At 36.9% G+C, this 24,401-nt stretch overlaps 3 protein-coding genes across 3 annotated transcripts; 1 reads left to right on the top strand and 2 right to left on the bottom strand.

Annotated features, from left to right (window-relative positions):
- Nucleotides 1-2,852: 2,852 nt before the first annotated feature.
- Nucleotides 2,853-5,235, bottom strand: LOC110702325 (trichohyalin-like). Its single transcript, XM_021880029.1, has 2 exons — nucleotides 3,886-5,235; nucleotides 2,853-3,797 (listed from the first exon to the last, which is right to left on the bottom strand). Exons 1-2 carry the CDS (start codon nucleotides 5,136-5,138, stop codon nucleotides 3,713-3,715), a joined length of 1,338 nt encoding a protein of 445 aa, XP_021735721.1. The 5' UTR covers nucleotides 5,139-5,235; the 3' UTR covers nucleotides 2,853-3,712.
- Nucleotides 5,236-5,275: 40 nt separating this feature from the next.
- Nucleotides 5,276-8,162, bottom strand: LOC110702612. The gene is made up of 9 exons (XM_021880348.1): nucleotides 7,624-8,162; nucleotides 7,448-7,524; nucleotides 6,869-6,928; nucleotides 6,751-6,783; nucleotides 6,590-6,667; nucleotides 5,870-6,514; nucleotides 5,641-5,781; nucleotides 5,460-5,543; nucleotides 5,276-5,367 (listed from the first exon to the last, which is right to left on the bottom strand). The coding sequence occupies exons 1-6, from the start codon at nucleotides 7,628-7,630 to the stop codon at nucleotides 6,281-6,283; spliced, it is 489 nt and encodes a 162-aa protein (XP_021736040.1). The 5' UTR covers nucleotides 7,631-8,162; the 3' UTR covers nucleotides 5,276-5,367; nucleotides 5,460-5,543; nucleotides 5,641-5,781; nucleotides 5,870-6,280.
- Nucleotides 8,163-17,108: 8,946 nt separating this feature from the next.
- LOC110702324 (methanol O-anthraniloyltransferase-like) lies at nucleotides 17,109-20,226 on the top strand. The gene is made up of 2 exons (XM_021880028.1): nucleotides 17,109-17,540; nucleotides 19,504-20,226. Exons 1-2 carry the CDS (start codon nucleotides 17,109-17,111, stop codon nucleotides 20,224-20,226), a joined length of 1,155 nt encoding a protein of 384 aa, XP_021735720.1.
- Nucleotides 20,227-24,401: the final 4,175 nt, after the last annotated feature.

Raw genomic sequence — 24,401 nt, 5'->3', positions numbered from 1 at the left:
CGGGCTTGACATCCGAGAGGTAACACTCTCGAGCCGTCTTTTGGTCCCCATTAAGGGAACCGACTGTGCCATCATCCTTCTCATACTTGACTAGCATGAGAGCGGGGATGATGACGGTCTTACACTCGTTAAGAGTGGGTCGGCCAAAGATAAGGTTGTAAGTTGTGAGCTCTTCAACCACTAGGAAACGGATGGTCATGTGTCGACCGTCTCCCCTGCTCCCCAGGCGGACAGGTAGGTCAATTCGTCCGACTGGGTGCACAAGTCCTCCCCCAAACCCAACAAGGGTGTGGGAGACCTCCATCATGCTATCCGATTTGTATTTGAGATTGGATAAGCATTTGAGGCTGATGAGGTCAGAGGAGCTTCCTGTGTCAAATCAGAATTCGGCCAACCAGCTGGTTGGCGACCTTGCACTCAATGACAACAGGGTCATCATGCGGCCGACGGACTTTACCTCTGTCCTACTCAGTGATAACAACTTTAGGGAAGGTGGATGCGCTTGCTGCATCCCCCTCCTCAACAGAGTTGACCATCTTTCTCAGATGGTCCTTGGTACCCCGAATGGTCGGGCCACCACCAAAAAATCCACTTGCTATGGTGTACACCAGTTCTTCATCAGTTTCGGCACTCACAGCAGGCTGGGGAGTCTTTTTCTTGGACTGCCCCGGATTTGCTTTTGAAGTCACTTTGGACTTCACATAGGACTTTAGTTGTCCTTTGTCGGCCAGACAATTAAGCTCCCGCTTGAGACTAAAGCAGTCGTCGGTGTCATGGCCAACATCCTCATGGAAATGACAATGCTTGTTTTTGTTCCGATTTTCAGCAGAACCTTTTATAGGAGTCGGCTTTTCAAGAATCAGTCGATCCTTAATTTCCAAGAGGATGGAGCAGCAGTCCTTGTGGAATTCGTACCTTGGGACGTACGGTTTCCACTCCTTTTTCTTCTTCTGGGCCGGTTGATCAGAGTTATCAATGGCCCAGACTTGCTTTTTCTTTTTGCTTTCTTCTGGCTTAGGAGCCGGCTGAGCAGGCCGACTCTCCTTCTGTCGGTCAGACTTCTTATGGTTCGACTGCTTATTGGAGGAGCAGAGCTCGGTCGCCTGTATGTAGGCTTCCGCCTCTCGCAAGGCTCCTTGCAGAGTAAAGATTTGTTTGCGGACGAGTTCGTACTTAAAAGTAGACCCGTCCTCCAGACCTTTAAAAAATTCTGTGAAAGCGACCTCATCAGACAGCCCATGAATCTGGATTCGGACCAGATTGAACCGCCTGACGTAGGAACGCAAGCCTTCTCTATCTCCCTGTTGTACATTGCCCAAGTCAAGACTTGTCTTTTTGGCAGGGATGTTCATAGAGAAGTTTGAAGCAAATAAGAACGCAAGCGTCTTGAAGCTATTTATGCAACCAGCCGGCAGATTGCCAAACCACTGCTAGGCTATGCCCTTCAGGGTGGCTGGAAAGCAACGACACCATGCGACATCATCCAACCCCTGTAAATACATGAGGTGGGTGTATGCTAGCAGGTGGTCTTCTGGGTTGGAGGTCCCGTCATAGGCTCCAACCAGAACGTTTTTACTTTAGCCGGTTGTACGGCTTCAGTTATTTCCCTGGAGAAAGCAGAGGGTTGATCTCCAAGGTGTTGCAGCCTAAGCTGCCAGTCCATCGGTTGATAGCCGTATGCCGCCTGTCCTCCATAGAGGGTAGGTTGCATGTAAGGTAAAACTGGCGCCTTGTACAATGGTTGTGCCATGTACTGGACGGACTGAATCATATGAGGCCCAGACTGAACCCGTTGCTGCTTGCTGGGGTCTCATGTACAGACTGGGAACACCTCACAGAGGTATTCCGAAAGCTATCATGATAAGTCGACGTTGAAGCCGACTCTGATTGCTGGGTTCTCCTCTCCTCAATGTATTGCCGAGCGTCAGAGAACGTTTTCTTGCTACCATCCGGCTGTATGTGCCGGATGGGTTTTCTTGTGCCCGTTTCTGGGAAACGGAGCCGAGTAAGGTCAAATTGGGGCCTGGCCTTCTCCTTAGGAGTAGGATGAGGAGTCGGCTGAAGGTCCCTGACCGACTTCTGTTTGCCAGCTTGGGCTGGCTTCTTGGCCGACTGCTCCTTTCTAGGAGCAGGCGACTTCTTTGAGGCGAGCTGCTTGATTTCACCCCTGAGGCTGCTCAGGAGTGACATTAGCTCATCCCAAGTGACGGGAGTTGATCCTGCCGCCTGGGAAGGATCAACCGGCCGCCCCGAGGGCTTCTTTGGCTGATCAGCAGTTTTCCTTGGCCTTGCCTGGTCATGGTGGTGCTAACGCCTCTCCTTACTGCAGATGCGCTTAGAGATGAGGGATCTATTTGGATCCACATAGGTTTCGACGTCAGCGTCGTCCCCTGAGTCATGGTCCGTTTGGACCATTATATCATTTGGAGGCCGAATGGCCTCTGGATTTGGTACAGGTTCTTGTGAAGCCATTTCAGAGGTACTCTCCCCACAGACGGCGCCAAATGTTTCGGGGGTTTTTGTCCCTTGGGAGAGTTACAACCCTGAAGTTGGATTCAACTGAGGATGCCTGTACCTGCAAAGAAAACGGACCGCCGGATGGTCGGGGGTCCGCCTCCGAAGATTAAGTTAGTAAACGTTCGGTAATAAAACGTGCGGAAATAAAGTTATCTGCTCGGATTCCAAGCTCAGGTAAGGTGTGATAAGTGACGTATTGTCTCGTATTGCGTGTAAAATTCTCTCCCTGTCATAAATGCCAGAATGTCACGCCCCTCCTATTTATAGGGTCCTTTTGAAAAGTGTGCCCCTCCTAGGATCTGGTGACCTAGGAATTAAGTCACGCCGTTTTGCGGCGCCTCGGGATTTGGGCCTTTGAAGGCCGCCATCCCAGGGCCAATGCCAGAGTGACACGTGTCACTGAGCCCAAAAGGATTCTGAGGCACCTTTTGAGTGACACGTGTCGCCACCTGAATGGTCCCTACTGGATCTTCAGTCCGCGTAGGACAGAGAAGAGTCCACCCTCCACGTGTCATCATTCCATAGGTCCGAATGGCACCTATATGGAGGACACGTGGCGGCTTCTGATTAGGCCACCTGGCCGGGTATAAAATACCCAAATCATGACACATTAGTCACAAAGATTAGATTACCAATTTTTGAACGTTAATGGAGTGCAAATCTGCAGCTGTAGACGTCTCGATGGAGTCCATGACTAAAATCTCTTCCCGATTTAGTGAAAAGGCCACACACCACCAATGATTCAACAACACCACATGAACAAAGACCTATTGAAAAGTATATTCATGTCATTAACAAAGTAATAACAAAGTCACAAATTACTTACAACGTTAATGCGGTTTGGAGATAAGCCTAACATTTGCCGAGTATACACCCTTGTGGTCCTGTCCAACTCCTCTGGGGACTTCATGTTTAACACACGAGTCTTGCAAGACGAACAAAATTACTTAAAAATTATAAAAAGGAAATAAACATTTTGGTAAACCAAATAATATTTTGCATAATGCCAATGTGGGGTCCAACATGAATCGTCGACTACGGCCTTCAAGTCGATGAGCCCAAACCTTTTCATACATTTTAGCAGCAACCCTTACGTACTACGCATATCATGATAAAATAGTATCAAACATAAAAAAATGAAATAACTAACTTTCATGTTTAAAAATAAAATTCCTTTTATTACCTGGTCAACAACCTACCCCCTAGACAAACCTATACCAGCACAAAGACTAAGCCTAGCTATATGGCCATCACAGCTTAGCATCACCGGGTCTTCTTCACTACAAAATAGGAAACCAGAAAACTGTTTGTTACAGCAGTAGCTGTTAACTAAATCAGATCATTGTTTGTAATGTATAGAATGCATACATGTCAATAATGTGCTGCCTCCGTGGTGGAAAATTGGTGTTCAGTCTAACATAATCGAAAATTGCATGCCGGTATCGCCGATTCTTCCTAGGCCGCCAGTTCATTACATAACCTTGTACTAATCGGCTCAGGGTTGTCGTTGTTTTCCGTTTTCGATGACTTCGCTCACCATGTTCAACCAATGCTGCCCCTACACAATCATCACTCATTTCTTCCTCTGAACTGAAACTAACCTCTTCATCAATTCTTTCCGGGCTCTGTGGTCCTCGGACTACTCTGTTCTCCACCCTCTCCTTGTTCATCCTATCATATTCTTCTTTCTCTTTCTCAAGCCTATCCAATGCCTCTTGCTCTTTCTCCGACCTTTCCCTTTCCTCCCTTTCCAGCCTCTCTGCCTCCAAGGCGACCCTTTCCCTTTCTAACCTATCTTTCTCCTCCAGCCTCTCCCTTTCCTCCCTTTCCAGCCTCTCTGCCTCCAAGGCGACCCTTTCCCTTTCTAACCTATCTTTCTCCTCTAACCTCTCCCTTTCCTCCCTTTCCAGCCTCTGCTCCTCCTCCACCCTCTCCATTTCCAGCCTCTGTTCCTCCTCCACCCTCTCCCTTTCCTCCATCGCCACCCTCTCTATTTCCTGTAATATCAGCCTCTCTTTCTCCTCTCTGTCTTGTCTCTCCTTCTCCTCTCTGTCTTGTATCTCCTTCTCCTCTTTTTCCTCTCTATCCTTCTGCAGCTCCTTCTCCTTTCTCTCCTTTCTCTCCTTTCTCTCTTGATCCTCTCTCTCCTGTCTCTCTCGCTCCTCTCTCTTCTTTCTCTCTTGCTCCTCTCTCTCATTTCTCTCATGCTCCTCTCTATTTCTCTGTTGCTCCTCTCTCTCCTTTCTCTCTTGCTCCTCTCTGTCATTCCTGTCCTTCTGCTCTCTCTCCAGTCTCTCTCTATCCTCTGTCTCTTGTCTCTCCTCCTGTATTTCCCTCTGAATCCTCTCCTGTCTCGCCCTCTGAATCCTCTCATGTCTCTCCCTCTTCTGTCTCTCAATCTCCTCCCTCTCCCTCCTTTGGGAGTCCTCCCATTCATTGTTCAAAATAGGGGTTGAACACATTAACCCAATTGCTATGTAGTCACTAACATAAATGTCATTGCCATTGATGTCATTCCCATTCCCATTCCCAAGGTCCTCTGACACGTCATGCACACCAGAACCAGAATAAGAACCTTTGACAATTTTTGCAAATGAAAATACAGTTAAGTCAGTTTGCATATTACAAAAGTTTACTATCAAAAACTTTACTATGTCATTTTGAGTGGTATGCAAATTGCAAATGATATATATATGATATAACTTCTGTATGAATACCTGAACCCTTATTCTATCCAAAATAACCGCGTCCTTCCTTTGGACGCTTTTTCACTCCTTGAGTGGATATAAGATCCCCTCCACCTACATCCTCCTCTTCTATATCAACAGCTTGCATTAACACTTCAACAATCTGTTTTCAAAATTATATACATTTTTCAAATTATATTATTCCATTCAGATATAACCATCAACTCCATACCACATAATACCAATTAGACTCACCTCTACAGCCATAACACTTATTTTCACAAGCATACGGTCCAATGCAGCCCTTTCATGTGGCCTTCCATAAGACGCATTGACACACTACAAAAAAATCAACACAATACAATACAAATAATCAACACACCACAATACATAAACAACATAATTACACAATTAAGGGGAACTTTATTTTACTTACACCTAACTTCCCAAAGTCACCTCCGCGGCTTATGCGATCAGCCTTCTTTGCCTTGTTAATTTCAACTTCTGACCAGGCCTTCAACCGAGGAAATACCCCCCATTTGACAGGTGGCCTTCGCAAACGATCAACATACATTATCTACACCACAAACCAACACATATACATTATATACAAGGTTTGATTACTTCACTTAAACCAAAATAATTCTGCATATGGTAAAACTAACCGCAAGAAAAATTGTGCATCCTTCACAACCCTTTGAAAACCCTGAAGGATAGACACTCCTTGCAAAGCTTGAAACTGAATACATAAGTTTTTCAAGCACTAAGGAACACCAGTCATAAGACTGAGGGTCCACTGCTGCAATTGCTGCTGGGAGTAACTTAGGACAGAGCCTATACCAGGTAGTAGGACACAGAATATTCACAAGGGCTAGCAGCAAGAAAGCAACCTTGAACTCAAACACATCTTCAAGTGGATCTTCTACTGCCTATACTAGGTATTTCCTCGATATCCCTTTCACATTGGTAGGGGAAGTCGTACTGAATCGCGCAAGTACACCTTTAAGAAAATGCTTCAAATCTTCATCGACGGCTACCTTCGGAACCGGCAAATGACCCTTTGGAATCCCTAGAACCTAATGGACTTGAATGGGGTCAAATGTAAACTCCAGCCCATCGGGTGTTACCAAGCAGTATGAGGGTACATCAACCCTCGTAGCAAGCCAATAACACAACTCCCTAGGAAGTTGTCTGTCCACTAAACCAAACAGTCCAGAAAATCCCATCTCCTCAACTATCTTCCTCTTCTTTTCACAAAACTCATTTAGAATCATGCCAAAATCCTCCACCCGACAATTTATGTTTTCAGGCTACATAAACAAAAACACTTATCGATATCAACACACACATAACAAAGCAAACTGTTAAATGTAACACACACTTACCCTTTTGAGCTCCTCCTTCATTCTTTGAATTACTTTACCATTTTCCTTCATCTTTCCTCCTTCACTAAGTTTATTGTCCTACAAAAAACACCAAAATAAATTACCACCTACTTTGACCAAAACAATATCAACACATGTGTGGACTTCAATTACAAGCTCACCCGGCAGACAGCATCATCAATTTTCTTGCAAACCTGAAATCAAAACAACAACATCAAACCATTTCACTCACCACCACCATCCAAACAATTTATCAGAGACCTAATGTGTTATTATTACCTTCTGCTTCGTACCAAGAGATTCTAACTCATCTTCATCGATTATTTCTTCTCCTACATTCTTCAAAATCAACACAAATACCCCAATTTAATCAATTACCAACACAGATAAGGGTCTTTCACATAATCCACAACAAATTTAACTAACTATAAATACTATTTCCACAAAAAAAACCAAAAACCAACATTATAAGACATAAATCAACCAAAAGCATACAACAATCAAGTATTCAATTCCAAATCACTAACCTACTCATAAACACATACTTATTCAAAGTTAACTACTATCAGACAACTACACATGATTAATTACTTGACACAAATATACATAATTAACAATTTCGAATTTTCACATAACTAATTAATCCCTAATTAACATGATTAACTACTTCAGACAAAGAAACATGATTAAGAATTTCGAATTTTCAAAGATAACTACTTAATCCCTAATTAACATGATTAACTACTTCAGACAAAGAAACATGATTAAGAATTTCGAATTTTCAAAGTTAACTACTTAATCCCTAATTAAGTTCTTGAATTCACTAGTTATATTGTGAAATTTCTTGAAATCACTTACCTTTTCGACTATACCACGAGAACGTCCTGCTCTACCACCGCTTCGACCACCCCTTCCACCGCCCCTGCTTCCGCCACCTGCTACAATTAACCATTTCGTTACTAACAAAATCCTTTATACTCGTCAAAAAATATAAAAAAAAACTAAATCCTTTATAAATAACGAAAGTCGTTTACCTGCCATGCTCAACCTAGTGTTTTGCGAGGTGTATCGACAACCGACAACAGATATACCTTCTACAACAACGAACAACTTTAGCCCAGATCTCTTCAACGACACCAAAAGAAGACAACACCTCAACCCTTTATCTAAACGGCAACCAACCCAGCCTAATTCGACGATTTTCGGGCCGTTTTCCGATCAAGACTCGCTTAATTTATGGCTAAATTTGGGTTTGGAATTCCGATGACGTTTCCCGATGAGATCCTTTTTACAGAGAGAAAAGGAAGGGCTGAAAATTCTAGAGAGAGAAAACAAATGATTTTTACAGTCGCAGTAACAACAGTAACAACCAAAAGTTACCGTCGTAGTTACCGTCCTATTATTAACGAGATTTTACGGATTTGCCCCTGGTATTGGACATACGTGTCCCTACCTGGTAACGGCCCATCACGACCCGGAACTAACTACATTTTTTTTTTACTGGAGGAACTAACTACATTGAGTTTGGGACAACACAATAGTGTAGCAATATCATCATCACTAGGTATATATATGCACATTAACTCTGAACTAGGAGAGTTATTTGTGTAACTTGTTGACTATATGACTATGTTTCCTCCGTTTTTTAATACTTGCAACATTTTTTAAAAATGGAAATGTCACAATACTTGCAACACACTATAAATAGAAAGTTATTTTAGGGAAAAACTACACTATTTCCCTTATTTAAGCACATGACCCCACCCACTAAATAACTTGTTGACTATATGACTATGTTTCCTCCGTTTTTTAATATTTGCAACACTTTTAAAAAATGGAAATGTCACAATACTTGTAACACACTATAAATAGAAAGTTATTTTAGGGGAAAGCTACACTATTTCCCTTATTTAAGCACATGACCCCACCCACTAAATTACATCCATAACAACCACTAATCCTATTTTAAAGTGTATTATATCATGTAAACCCCACCTTTCTTAAACACCGTGAAAAAGTGTGTGTTGCGACTTAATCGGAGGAAGTATATATGTTTATATTATTTTTCTAGCTAGGTTCCGCGTATAGATCAAACACGTTTTCATAACTTCATAATAATCAAATTAATCTACTTTAAATGAAATAGTACAAGACATAGCATAAAGCATTAAAGATTACTCATCCATTCAAACTCCAACGACAATAACTAAAATTGAGAATTTGAGATGATCCTCAAAAGTAGATGGAGCAAATCAATAACATGAGTGTGCATACTAAAGAAATTAGACTATTAATAGCTACATTATGATGAGTACAGTATATAATACTTCCTCACTCCGATTTTTTAGCTGACACGTATCTTTAGTCACATTTTCCAATGCATTAATTCACACTCCAACAACAGCATACGAAATTGAGATGACCCTCAAAGGAGCAAATCAATAACGTAAAAGTCAGGGGCGGAATTAGGGGGTGGCTGGGGTAGGCCATGGCCACCCCCTTGATAATGTTTAAAATTTAATTTTGTAAATGTTGTTAAACAAATATTCACAACTAAGTTGGCTTAATATGAGATTTTTAAGGGATTTCTCACGTGAGATTATGAGTTTGACTCTTGCTACTCTTTTTTTTTCATTTTGAGATACATATTTTTATGTTTATAAACATAATTGATCTTGGCCGCCCTAATGTAGAATTTCTGGTTCCGCCACTGGTAAAAGTACATAATACATGATTAGACAAGACACTTATATTGAGCGGGATTGCTATATCCACAGGCATTAACGACGGTGACAAGCTCTTTGTTAAGAAGGTCATTGCCAGTAAGGTCCCCAAGACCACCAAGGGCGTTAAGGAGGCCACCAAGGGTGCTTCTGAGAGGCGTGTTTTTCAGGGTAGTGCAAAGGCATACAACAAGATCAGCATCGGCTATATTGTTGTAAATGAGGTCACAACTAGGGGTGAGCAAACCGGTACCCGGTAAAAATTTTAGGATCTGGACTTAGAATTGGTTGGATCCGGGTCCTAAAATTCGGATCCAGAATTGGAATTGGTTCAACCGGGTCCTAAAATTTAGGAATTGGTATTGGAACCACCGGGTACCGATTCTGGGTATCCACTTATGTATGTAATTGTTAAAATATAATACAAATTATAATTTTTATTTTAGTTAGGTTCATTTTTAGCGTTTAATACTTATATTTATATATGCATTAAGCTATTTGTATCTATGTTAGGTATTAATAATACTTTTTTAATTTACAAAATAGATACATTCAACATATTTTTATTATTTAAAATTTATTTATTTTAGCATACATTAGGTAACCGGGTACCCAACTGGTTCCGGTTCCAAAAAGTTGAGAATTGGAATTGGAATTGGTTATAACCGGGTCCTTAATTTATTACCCGAAATTGGAACCACCGGGTCCAATTTCGGTTCCGGACCCGCCGATTCCTAACCGGTTCCGGTTCCAATTCTGGGTACCCAGAATTTTTGCATTGGCAATGTTGATACACGCATTCACATCTAGGGCAGGGCAAGTAACGGCGTTAGTTGACACGAAAGTGAAGATGGCTAGGTTAACCATCATAAAGGCAATGGTGGACTTGGAGGCCATTTTTATTTCTTCAATTTGGATTAAGCTAAGGATTAAGAGGGAATGTGTTTGTTGGTTTGGTATGTGAGGGGAGAGCAACATTTCATGGATATTTATATATAGATTGCATGGAAGGGTATTTTAGTAATTTGGCACAACCGTATATTACTTTATTTTTATTGCCTAATTATAAATTAATACTACTGTTACGTACGTATGTAGTACTACCTCCGTTTATATTTAGTTGATACCTTTCTTTTATCAATCTTCCCAACGTACAATTTTAATGATTAATATTGCTTATTCTTTATATTTTAAAATAATAAAAATAGGATATTAATAAAATATACACTGAGATGATTAAAATAAGATTCTACTTGAAAATACTTTATCGTAGCTATAAATCACAAAATCTAATTAAATTATAGTTCGTGAATTGCGTAAAATTAAGTTAAATTGTATCAATTAGAAAAAACGGAGGAAGTATTTTTCAAGTAGTTTATAGGGAGCAAAATATTATAGTATAAATGTATAATATACTATTGAGATAGCAATGTAATATGATATTATAACTCTCACAATCTCACTACATTGAACACACATAATGAATAATGTGTGCAATTGATCACTCCACTTACACGAATTCTCGTGTTTAAGATATTTTCTCCCATGGCCACTTGATGAGAACGTCATTCTTTTCGAACCCATCAATCAATACAACGAGAACGTCTTTCTTTTCGAACCCGTCATATTTTTTTCTTCTCCTCTTACACAATCTCCCATGTTTAAGGTTTTTCTTATTCTCTCACACGAACCCTCGTGTTTTTCATCCTCTCCTCTCACACGAACTCTCGTGATTAAGGGTTTTTCATTCTCTTTACTCACGTGAACTCTCATGTTTAAGGTTCTCTCATTCTCCCACATGAACTTTCGTGTTTTTCATCCCCTCCTCTCACACGAACTCTTGTGATTAAGGTTTTTTTATCCTCTTCTCTCACACGAACTCTCGTGTTTATCCCAAGATCTCCCTAGGCTCTTGATACCATGTTAAATATTGGGGAAAATAGTTCTCTTTATTTTTCCATTGTATTTTCCCATTGTATGATTATCTTAACTTCCTAAATCTATTCACAATATATCTCATGTATATCTTTTCACAATAATGTCTCATATGATATTATTCTCATAATATCATATCATATTACATTTATATCTCAATATTGATGGGTTCGAAAAGAATGACGTTCTCATCAAGTGGCCATGGGAGAAAATATCTTAAACACGAGAATTCGTGTAAGTGGAGTGATCAATTGCACGCATTATTCATTATGTGCGTTCAATGTAGTGAGATTGTGAGAGTTTACAATTTTTTTTTTTTAGTTCTCTGTATTTTTCCATTGTATTTTCCCATTGTATGATTATCTTAACTTCCTAAATCTATTCACAATATATCTCATGTATATCTTTTCACAATAATGTCTCTTATGATATTATTCTCATAATATCATATCATATTACATTGGAAAATTGTAAACTAATAATCCCACCTTTAGGTGGTCTTCCACAAACAATCCCACCTTTCTAAAATTCAGAAACAATCCCACCTATTCCCCCTATCTTCCATTAAAGATCCTTTTTACAGGTTACCCCTTAAACCGGTGAACCTATTCTATTTCCCTCCCTAAAGTCTTTCTTCTCCAACGGTTTTCCCCCCAAAAAAACATAAGTTTCGCCATTTTATGAAACAAAGTAACAATTAAAAAAAAAATTAACTTTCAGAAACTTATCTTCATCGAAAGGACTGCAATTGTTCATTGATTGAAGGAAATTAAGGTCCTTAGCACAGCAATTCAAGGTGGGCTAATTAGAGGTAAATTTTCGACAAACCCTAGCTTTCTTAAATTTGCAAATTAAAGCAATTAAACGAAGATGAAATGAAATTGATGTTTTGGAGCTGTGCAAAGTCATATAGTGAAGCTGACTATAGAGATGCACTTAATAAGTTGGAGACAACTAATGCTGCAGCTGCTGCAGGCTTCAAAAGTTACAACCCAAATGTCTTCTGCAGGGCATTTTTGAAAACTGATGTGAAGGCAGATGCCATCACATCTAACATGGCTGAGACATTTAATGGGTATATCATTAATGCTAGGGCAAAACATTTGCTTTATATGTTGGAGGATATAAGGGCAGCTTTAATGAGGAGGTTGGTGATTAAGAGGCAGGAAATGGAAAAATGGAAGAGTGTTTTATGTCCAAGGATTCAGAAGAAGCTAAAATCAGAGAAAGAGGAAGCTGCTAATTGTGAGGTCATTCCTTCTTCACAGAGTGTGTTTCAAGTGAGCCATATCTTGGACACTATGTCTGTGGACCTAGAAAAAAGAACTTGCACATGCAGAAAATGGGACATGTGTGGGATCCCATGTTGCCATGCAGTGGCTGCAATTTTTTTCTGTCATAAGGAAGGGCCATAATAAGAGAAGGTGCCCCAACAGAGGAGCTACTCTGCCACAAGCCCCACAAACCCCAGATGAGCCTCCAGCAAAGAGAGCAAGGGATAGGCCAAGGAAAGAGGCTGCAGCTTCCCAACCTACGCACCCATACTCTTCTACTCATCTAATAGCAACAGCTGAACCTTCAAGAATAGGAAGGGGAGGTAGAGTGATCAGCAGGGGAGGTAACTCAGCTGGAAGGGGAACTGGCAGAGCTAGGGGAAGGGATGCTCCAACTAGTAAGGGTGGGAGAACTGGTAGGGGAGGGGAAGCTTCAGGCAGTATGGGAAGAGGTGTTACCACAACAACAGGAGGTAACAGAGGTGGTAGAGGAACAAGGGGTGGTAGAGGATCAAGGGGTGGAAGAGGCAGAGGAAGAAATCAGGTCCCCCAAGGTTTTGGTGTTTATTTGACATCAGATGGCTCTACATTCACTAATGTATGACAGTAACTTATTGACTATTTTATTACAAAGCCTATTTATGTGCAAACAAAACTAACTCCTTTTTTTTTCAATGCAGCCACCAGGAAGTGCAGGACCTCAAGATGTTTCTGCATACACCACTACTTTCTCCTACAACTTCAGTCAGGGTTCCTCAAATTAGAACAACATGTAATAAGGATGTATTAGTTAGTTAAGATCAATGACATTCCTAAGTTTATGCAATTCAAACCTATGTTTATGTATCTTCATTTGAATAGAGTTTGTCTTGTATTTTGAAGAATTTCATGTTATGCTATATATGCTCTCTGTTTGTGCAATTTTTTCATAGTATATATGTTGTATTAAAGTGTTTAAAACAGTGGCTGCAACAACAATTAAATTGCAAGAATTTCAGCAACAACAATTTAACCAAGCAACATAAGTCATATATTCATTGAAATTTCCATGGTTACAAAAGTCAGTGATGGTCAGCACCTACACTACAGTCAAGCCCTACTTCCTTCTTTAAATCAAGCCTAGCCTACTGAATACCATCCTAGCATGCCAAATTAAGCAAAAAAACCAAACACTTTCACATCTGAAAACTACCAAAAATACAGATGTCCCAATCAACCCACAACCCACTTATACTACACCTTCACAGCAACCCCAAAAAACTACCTTCACCCCATCATCAACACACCCTATTTCATCAACATCACAAGGGTGAAAAATGCCCAAGAGAAGACCAGAGTAAGCATTAGCCTTTTGTCAGTGTTGTTTTCCTTGAGTTCAAACATTATTTCAGTCGTTGCAATGCCCATTTCCTCCACCTCTTCAACCAGCTTCTCTTTCTTTGCCTTGAGCCTCTTCACTTTATCCTTCATCATGTCCATTTCATACTCAAGCTCACAAATTCTGGTCTCCTTCTCCATAACCAAATGCTGCAGATTACGAACATCATCCACCTCATCAGCCCACTTGAAAAAGCCACAAGTCCTCTGCTCCTACAAATCACCCAAATTAGGCTATTACAGCAATAACAAAGCAAATTAAAAAAAAAAATAACAATTTGGTGCGCAAATACTTACAGGCCAGTATGAGCACCCAAAAAAATGCTTCCCCTTTGTTGGACCATCGTAGCGCACTGTCCTCAGTGGTGCAATTTCATTGTGGTAGCAAACCACCTAAGAAGACGAGGTTTGTTTCGACCTCGACCTTGAAGAGGAGCCAATTGAATTATGACTTGCCATTGATAGCGAACTGGAAAAAAAAAAGAAAGCTTTGAGTACAAGAGAAGAGATGAGATGAAGAAAGATGAAGAAAGATGAAAAAATTAATTGATGGGGGGGGGGGGCAATTTATAAAATTCTCAGAGAAGAACAGGGGAGAAGGCATTAATGGTGTATAAGCTTTTTAACGGTTGGAAATTAAATTAGAAGAAACCGGTTGTTCTAACCAATCTAATTTTTTAACCGGTTTCAACAGGTGAAGGATCGTTAATGGAAGATAGGGGGAATAGGTGGGATTGTTTCTGGATTTTAGAAAGGTGGGATTGTTTGTGGAAGACCACCTAAAGGTGGGATTATTAGTTTACAATTTTCCTATTACATTTCTATCTCAATATATACATGGTAACATGCTAAATGTGCATGAAGAATATAATAAATTCATAGGGCAACGCGCAAATGCTTTTCTGAAACACTAAATTTTATGCAAAGAGTACTGTACTATTCATATACGGAGTAAATTACCTAGCTTTTGCGAGGGAGCTTCCAACCTGGCTACCTTATTAAGTAATTACAAGTAGGATATAAATAATTAAAAATGAATCAAATATTAAATTGTTATATGCTTCCTTCAAATAGAAAATTATTTTTTTCTTAAAAATATAAGTATTGATAGAGTAAAAAACATATTCCTAAACCTCAACCATCCGCTTAAGCTTTTGGTTGAGGCGTAGGAGTATATTTTTATACTCTATCAAGTATATTCCGCACCTTTTTAGCTAAGGTGGTTGTGGATTAATCATCTAGGATGGATTAGATTTTTTTGTACATACGATGTACATCTAAGCACAATTTAGTATACTCTAGTTGTCTGGCTTAATGACTTGATCTAATTAAGTCCACTATACGATGTCTATATTTTGCGAACATTGGATCACGTTTATTTAAATCTCAAATCACGATGCGATTTACCGTTGGTGTGATTTATTTATCCCCTAATCATTAAATTATGGAAAAATGTAAACTAATAATCCCATCTTTAATCGGTCTTCCACAAACAATCCCACCTTTTGAAATTCCAGAAATAATCCCACCTTTTGCCCATATCTTCCATTAACAATCCCTGACCGGTTGGATTGATTTGGTAACCGATTTTCTTAAGTTAAAAGACACGTGTAGGTTTTTAATAGGTTTAGTCCGATTTTTAATAATTAAAAAAAACAAATCTAATTAAAAAAAAAATAAAGAAGAAAACCCCCAGCCCCGCCACTAGCCCAGCCTGCCACTGCACTCCTTTCCCCATCCCCGCCCTTGCATTCTCCGGCAACCACCACCCTGAAAACACCACCAGTCGCACACCCCTTCCACAACCATCAATTTCGCACAATCTCGGAGTTCAACGATGATGTAATTCGAACACACGGAGTTTTGAGATTTTTCGTGGGGGTGGGATTTCATCGGGGTGGTACTTGGGTTTTGTGGGGCTGTAGGCGTGGGTTTTGTGGGGGTGGTGGGTTTTGTATAGGTTGGTTTCATGGGGTGGTTTTTATGGAGTTTTTCAGGCTAAGGGTTGAGTTTTTAGGGCCAAGAGGAATTATTTGGGGCTGTGGGTGGTGTTTTCGGGGTTATCATTGGTGTTTTTAGGGCTGTAAGCGGTGTTTTCGGGGGTGTTAGTGGTTTTGGGGGCTGTGGATGGTGTTTATTTTGGGGCTGTCAGTGGTGTTTTCGGGGCTGTGGGTGTTTTTGGGGCTGTGGATGGTGTTTTTGGGGTTGTGGGTGGTATTTTCAGGGCTGTGGGTGGTGTTTTCAGGGGCTTTCGATGGTGTTTTTGGGGTTGTGGATGGTGTTTTCGGGGGCAGTCAGTGGTGTTTTCGAGGTTGTGGGTGGTGTAATTTGAGTGAGGCTCGGGTTTTGGGGGTGGTGATGGTATTTCGGCGTGGTTGGGGGTTCCGTAGTGGCCTAATGGGTGGAGGTGGCGGTAAAGGGTGAGGGTTGGGGTGACCACGGTGGTGGCTGGTGGTCGTAGAAGAGATTTAGTTTTAAAAATAAAGGGAATTTTTTTTTAACCTGTTTAACAGGTTGTAGGTCAAAGGGATTGTTAGTGGAAGATCCCTATCAAAGGTGGGATTATTTCTAGAATTTCAAAAGGTGGGATTGTTTGTGGAAGACCGACTAAAGGTGGGATTATTAGTTTACATTATTCCTTTTAGTTAAAAGTTTCTTTTTATGGTCCTTAGTTCCTTACAATAACATGACCATCCAACTTATATGTTTTGAATTTTGATTGCTATTTTTATGCAATACATTGTACGTCCCTTCAATTCCAAATAATAGTCGTTGTCACAAATTTTTAGGAAGGTGAATAAAAAAATTGATAGAAGGTGAATGCATACATGTGATTTGATTCTTAAATGGTAAATTAAAACTAATTTAAAATTTTAAAAAGATACTCCATAATTTGTTGATTAAAGGTTAAAAAGAAATAAATATTCATAAAATAAAACTTTTATTTAGGGACAAATATACCGTTCAGGCAAAATGTTACAAAGTACGAGTATTTTATTTGAAAACGGGCAAATTTTGTGGGTATGTGGGGATAGCTATTTCTTTTTGTTTAAATACGTGCCTTCTTAGCTAGGCTCTTACACATTTCAAGCTTGGTTCTCTATTCCCTAAATCCCCAAGATAATAAGACACTAGAATACAATTCCTAGATTTCTGTAAACAAGTACCCTAAATTTAGGAGTAAATCCCTAAATTAAAGCTATATTACATATGGAGAAGATCATCAAAATAACAAGGCAAGAAGCAGTGGTAGTAGTGCTAGAAAAACCCTCAAGAAGAGAACTAAAAGAGCTATCAGACATAGATGATCAACAAGGCCTTCGAGTTCGACCTCAAGTGACCATGGCTTTCAAAGCGAACCGATCAAAAGTTGGGAAAGATCCAGCGAAAGTGATCAAGGAGGCTCTTGCAAAAGCCCTAATGTACTACTACCCTTTCGCCGGTAGGCTAAGGGAAGGGCCAAATAGGAAGTTGATGGTTGATTGTAACGACGAAGGTGTGTTGTTTATTGAAGCAGACGCCAATGTTGGTTTGGAGGAGATTCGAACTCGAATTCTACCTCCATGTCCTTTGTTGGAGGACTTCCTTTATGATATCCCTGGCTCCAAGGGGATTATAGGTTTACCCTTATTGCTATTTCAAGTATGTTCTTGTACTCGCCCCGTCCCTTAAAAATTACCTAATCTTTTAATGAATAACTCAATCAAAAAATATTACTCCCTCCGTCCCTAAAGGTTTGTCACTTTTGCCATTTTGAGTGGCCCTATATGTTTGTAACATTTATATTTTCATAATTATTAAATTACATAAAAAAAGACTTACATACCCTCATTTTTTTATCTTTATTAAGTCATCTTCCTATTCTATCCTAACATTTTTTATTGGAAATTTCTCTTTTACATGCAATTTTATTACTTTATTTGTTGGGAATTTCACTTTCCAAAATACTTTCATTACTCAACATTTTCCACCATAATTCCCATGAATTTTCGTGACAAATATTCGGAGACGGAGGGAGTACTTTATTTTATTTAGTTAACACACATTTCTTTTTATCACACAGTAGTCACTTAAGACCACTAGATCTTAATAAAGTTATTAAAATAAAATAAAAAAAATTAGGTCAAGAAAATTATTGGGTGATAGAATTAAAATACTACCTCCATTTAATATCAGTTGCAACTTTGGAGTATTATTTATGAGATATAAAATATTTTAAAGTTGCAACTACGGAGGCATTAGTTTTTTTAATTTATTTTAAAGTTAAAACATCGTACAAAAATAATTAATCGAATAAAAGTTGTGCTAATGCAGGTGACTCGTTTAATTTGCGGTGGTTTTATATTGGGAGTACGATTCAACCATACGGTGTGTGATACACCAGGATTTGCGCAACTATTGCAAGCAATGGCTGAATTATCAAGAGGTTTACCAAAACCTTCCGTTATGCCTCTTTGAAAAGGGAGCTTCTGATCGCTAAAAACCCCCCGCGAGTGACTTGCGCACATCTTGAATATGAAGAGGTAAATAAAATTTATTTTAAAAAATCTCAACAATTCGTACGATATATACTTTACTTCATCAATTTTTATTTTTTTTTTTTTGAGTTAAATAAGCAAGATAAATAAAGTACTCATCAGTGTAATGTAATGACATATAAATAAATAAAAATAGATTTTGTTTAAATAAATTAGTAAGGTACTAAGGTACATAGTGTGTTTATTATGTTACTGTTGGACCACATCCTTTTGTATAATTTTCGGATTTTTTATTACTTATCATTTACATTTTTTTTTTAATAAAAACTTATTATTTACGTACAGTTTCACAATATATTCGATCAACTAATGTAAGAATATACAATGAGACTCTTATCAGGTTAGTTGTTTGTACAAAAGTCTTTATTTGGACGAATTGGACCATTTAACTTTTTACATGAATGTTGATAGAGTAAAGCGATGGTTGAAAAAATGTAGGAAATAATAATTTAATACTCGTACTCAATTAATAACTAAATGATTAATCTTTAACATAATTCTTTTACTCCCTTTTTCTATGGAGTATTTACTTGTCCTCTTTGACCCATTTAATAAGTATTTTTTTGGATTTGTTGGGCAATTCAAATGGAACAAAGGTAACTTTTACTCCGTATTTCAAAAAAAAATAAAAAATAAAGTAACTTTTACTCCTTTATTACTAATCACACATCTAATACTTCGTAAATTGCAACATGTTAGGTTGACTTTAAGAAGAATTTTGTATGAACAAATGTTTACAAATATATTAATAAAAATAAAATAAAAAATATTAATAAAAATCACAAACAAATTATATATTTATCTTAAAAAAATTCTTCATTAATGTTACACACCCTTGTCTTGACAAAGTTTTTATTATGTTCAATTGTCATGAAAACAATGAAAATAATTTTCTAAAAGAATTTTTTTTTTATTTCCTCGCATCACCTTTTATATTTGGAAATTTAGCCAACAACTGCCTTATAAGTTATCACTTTAATTTGTTATCAACAATGCAACCTTGTAGTTCAAAATTTGTGAACAATACCTAATTGATCTTAATTATTACATTTTATTTTTTCTAATAGGCAGGAGAAATAAATCATGAACACCAATTTAAGGATGGAGGCAACATGGTCCGAGGATGCTTCCACTTTGGTCCGAAACAAATACGAGCAATCCGCAACCTATTTCCTCCCAACGTACAACACTCTAGCTCGACGTTTGAGCTACTATGTGCATTCATGTGGAGATGTCGTACGATTGCCCTTCAACCCGAACCCGATGAAATCGTTAAGTTTTCGATGTACATAAGTATACGAGGAAAACAATTCACGCCTATACCAACCGGTTACTATGGTAATGCCGTTGTTTGCCCTGCAGTAGCCACAAAAGCTAAGGATTTGTTACGCGAAAATTCATGGACTTATGCATTACAATTAGTAAAGGAATCAAAAGAAAAAGCGAACGAGGAATATGTTAGATCTATGTTGGATTATACGGTTAGTAATGGAAGGCCGGATTATACGGAGTATTTGCATTGGATGACCACAAATCATGTGTATGTAGGACTCGAAAAGGTTGATTTCGGGTGGGGAACTCCGTTGTATGCCGGAGTTCCTAGGCCACATTTTGTGCAAAGTATGTTTACACGGTTTGAGAATGATAGAGGAGAAATGGTTAGGGCTGTGCTTATGCTTTTGCCTTTACAAGCTATGAGTAGGTTAAAGGAAGAGTTGCGAAAAATCGTTGATGATCAACGTGAAAACTCACGTATTATACAAGCAAGTTATGAGATTGCTAGGCTTTAGCTAGATTGCTAAATGCACGCATGTATACTACCTTTGTTAAATGTTATGTGCAACTTTGAAATATTTTATATCTCGCAAATAATACCCCAAAATTGCACATAACATTTAACGGATGTAGTAGTTGAATTGCTTGATTACGTGTGAACTAAAATGGTTGATGATTTTGAAGATTAAGGTCGTTTAAAGCTTCCGGGTTTGGTACTACTTCATAGCTTAATTACATGCGCAAGAATGAAGGATTAATTAATAGATGAGATTTCCAAATTGATGAATAGTGATTCCTAAATTCTAGCATAACATTATTTACATACTATGTTAGCATTGAGTTAGTGGTATATATGTACTTACTTATTAGAAGGTTAAGCATGTTTTATTAATAATGTTAAGTAAGATATGAAGTATTGGGACATGATTCCAGTTTCTAATGATGTTTATTACTTCTTACTATTGAGAGAGTTATTATTGTATCAAATGCCTCTATTACATATTTACTTAGTAAATGGGATGTGTCGTTGGTTACAAATTACAATCAAGTACCGCACTATGTAGGAATGCAATGCACTAGCCCGTTATTCTGGCCAGGTTGACTTGTAAAAGATAGTTTTGACTCAATAGGGTTCTCCTTTTTACCAAAACAAAACAAAAAAAAAATTATTTAAAAAAAAAAATGCATTGACAAGCATGAACTGTGAAACGTTACGATTTATAATAGAGATATAAGAAAATGAAACTATGGATTGGCAAACACAATATGAGACACGTTACAATAAATAAATAAATAAATAAATAAATAAATAATGTGTTAGTTTTGATTTATTTGCCATTGTTATAAATAATTCCCTAATTGATCTGATCTCAAAACATTATTATTCTTTATAAAACCACTAGTTGGGTTCGTTTGGCATTGTTGCAATTTTCTGTTTTTTTTTTTTTTTTTTTGTTTTTCAAAATCATATGATCGATATATATCATAATATGAATCAAAAATTAGTCAAACTTATTAAAATCTTGATAATTTTAAAAACTGACAATAAAAAAGTATAAACACCTTTTTCTTGTTTCCTATTTTTGGTTTTTTGTTTTCAAAAAAACTGAAAACCGAGAAAATAAAAAACGATGTCAAATAAAGCCTCAAATAGTGGTTATGTGGAACCAATTAAAAATATATTGATTGACAAAAAAATGATGACATGGACAATTTGGAAGAATTTTATTTTTAAATGGAATAGTAATTAACGAATTTTGGTATACAAAGTCTTGAAAGTCTTATATGTGCGTGGCTGGCAACATAAAGGGGTTACTTCATTAGTGTTATAGGGGTTATTTAGTCAGTGTTACATGGGTTAGCCAAGCAACGTTAAATGGGTTACTTGGTCATTATTACAAGGTTTATTCGGTCGGTATTAAAAGGGTTGTTCATCAATATTAAAATGGCTACTCAGTCAGTGTTAGAAAGGCTACTTTGTTCTCTTACAAGAGACCACACGTTGTGGCCAGTTGCATACAAATGGACTAATATTAGTATCTTCAAACAATTTCTACGAAAATTATGTCCAAAATATAATTGGAAAAAAAAAAAGAAAAAAAAAAGAAAGCATAGTTCGCCCAATTGCAAAAGATTATTTTCCCTATAGACTAAACCAAAAACTGTCAGGAACTTTACTAAGGCAAAAATACTGTAAACAAGAACAAAGAATACACAAAAAGGTCCCGCATTCATTATTAAAAGGCTGTTGCTGGCTTGCTGCAAATGGTATTGGACATTCCTGGCTCATTAGACCATTCATGTGTTGTTGGCCCATTTTGTAACTTTACATTCATGGCCCAACGCTTTTTCCATATTATCATTTTATGATGTTCACTATCTTCACATTATGATATGAATTTTGATGGATATAACCTTCAATCGCAGTTGAAAGGTTTGGAATCTTGAGTCTCGGTCAAGAAACGCTAAGCAACACGAGCTTAAAACCTAAAGTAGGCCAAGAATACACAAGCACAAGCTTACGTAAAACTTTATAAATTTCAAATCAATCAATCATACTTTTCGTTAAACACCATCACGTATTTATAAGCTAAATAATTAGCCTAAAAATCGGTAAAACAAATTCTAATCTAACTAGGAAACTAACTCTAACTTGTAAAGATAATATGTTGCAAATATGATCTTTAAAGTTAAGCTTATCTTATACTAACCGAATTAAACTAACAAAAATATCCTAATAAATTCGGTCATCTAATAATAAACTAAAAATAACAATAAAAATAATTATAATAACAATATTGATGCCTTGGAACCGCATCACATTATCACAATGTACATCAAATATACTTTCTTTAGTTTTTTACTACAATTAACTTCAGATACAATGTACATATATAATTTGCTTAAGTTACATATAATTTACTCGTTTTGGCCGCCCCGTGCGATGCCCAAATAGTTTATTTAATTTTTAGATATTTTTATACGTAGTAGTTATAATTAATTTATAGATATAAAACCTTAGGATTCCCGTAAAAAGTTTAACTCTAAAATATATTTTTATTCTAAACAAATCTACCGGATTCAAGTATCTACAATCATATGTGGCAAAATAATCCTTATATTGCCTACGTGACGTTACATTTAGTGAAAAGTTGAAACGCCAAGTGTTGTAATCTCGTGCTTTGGCTAAAATATTAGTTTTATTGAATCTTATTTATGAGGTAAATAACACAATAATAAGATTTTTTAAAGTTATAATTTATTTTATACATATGAAGTATGAAATATTAGAAGTCTTATAAAAATAATACTCAAAACAAATTTTTTTATCTTAAACAAATCTATCCAATTCGATTACATACCATCATACGTGTCAATATAATCTTTATACATCGCAAACATTGCGCTACACTGGACGAAAAGTTGAAACACTAAGGGCATGTTCTCATTGACTGAGCTGAACTGAACTAAACTAAACTGAATTGAACAGAACTGAACTGAATTGAACAGAACTGAACTGAATTGATCTAAACTAAACTGATTAGAGCTGAGCTGAAATGAACTGATCTAAACTGAATATTTTATAATTGAAGGAAATTAGGAGCTGAACTGAACTGAACTTATTAGAGTTGAACTGAACTGAACTGAACTAAAAATAAACGTATCAGAATAGGGCCTAAGGGCTTGTTCTCATTTACTGAACTCAGCTGAACTGAACTGAAATGAGTTGAACTGAACTGAACTTATTATTTAGTGATTTTTAACAACGGATTAGTGATCTTTGATTATTTATTGATTATTTATTATTATACACATGTGTATATACAAATATACATATTAAAATATTTAAGAAAAATATACTATTATTATTATTTATTGATTATTATTATTATTATTATTTATTGATAATTATTATTATTATTATTATTATTTATTGATTATTATTATTATTATTGTTATTATTATTATTATTATTATTATTATTATTATTTATTGATTATTATTATTATTTATTGATTATTATTATTATTATTTAATTATCATTATTATTATTATTATTTAATTATCATCATCATCATCATCATCATTATTATTATTATTATTATTATTATTATTATTATTATTATTATTATTATTATTATTATTATTATCGTTGTTGTAATAAGAGCTTAAAAGAATGAAATTTGGCTTTATATCATTAGCAATATCATTACACATGAGCTGAACTGAATTGAACTGAACTGAACTGAGCTGAACTGAACTGAACTGAACTGAATTTTAACATATGAGAACAGGCCCTAAGTGTCGTTGTCTCATGCTCTGGCTAAAAGTTTAGCTTTATATATTAGTTATATGATAATTGTAAAATTTTCAATCGTAACATTTAATTTTTGCTACATTATAATGGTGATCCTTTTTTTTTTTTGAGCAAAATGACCCCAATTAAGATTTCATTCTCACTTTTTTTTTCTATGCCTACGCTCGAGATTTATCTAATTTTTAATTAAGATAATCTTGACATATGTCTAAGAAAATAAAAATATAAGCTATAGGAATAATTTCTTTTATTTAAAGAGTTGTCATTATAATTTTCTCTAAACAAAATGACAGAAGAACTATTATTATAGACGTTGTAGATTTTTTATTTGGAGTTCCGCTTAATGAGAAAATGATTAAAAAGCATTCTTTA

Source organism: Chenopodium quinoa, unplaced genomic scaffold, assembly GCF_001683475.1.
Source record: "Chenopodium quinoa cultivar QQ74 unplaced genomic scaffold, ASM168347v1, whole genome shotgun sequence".
NCBI lineage: Eukaryota > Viridiplantae > Streptophyta > Magnoliopsida > Caryophyllales > Amaranthaceae > Chenopodium > Chenopodium quinoa.
Note: the sequence above shows the minus strand (reverse complement) of the source record. Positions and strands in the feature narration are given on the sequence as shown.

What these genes read in the sequence shown, in the direction of transcription:
- LOC110702324 (XM_021880028.1), top strand. Translation starts at nt 17,109, where the DNA reads ATGGAGAAGATCATCAAAATAACAAGGCAAGAAGCAGTGGTAGTAGTG. An exon ending in TACCCTTATTGCTATTTCAA is followed by an intron (nt 17,541 to 19,503) that starts GTATGTTCTTGT and finishes TTTTTCTAATAG; the next exon opens with GCAGGAGAAATAAATCATGA.
- LOC110702612 (XM_021880348.1), bottom strand. An exon ending in CTCGTGGTATAGTCGAAAAG is followed by an intron (nt 6,929 to 7,447) that starts GTAAGTGATTTC and finishes TTGATTTTGAAG; the next exon opens with AATGTAGGAGAAGAAATAAT. An exon ending in TTGATGATGCTGTCTGCCGG is followed by an intron (nt 6,668 to 6,750) that starts GTGAGCTTGTAA and finishes TGTTTTTTGTAG; the next exon opens with GACAATAAACTTAGTGAAGG.
- LOC110702325 (XM_021880029.1), bottom strand. Translation starts at nt 5,138, where the DNA reads ATGCAAACTGACTTAACTGTATTTTCATTTGCAAAAATTGTCAAAGGT. An exon ending in AGGCAGCACATTATTGACAT is followed by an intron (nt 3,798 to 3,885) that starts GTATGCATTCTA and finishes CCTATTTTGTAG; the next exon opens with TGAAGAAGACCCGGTGATGC.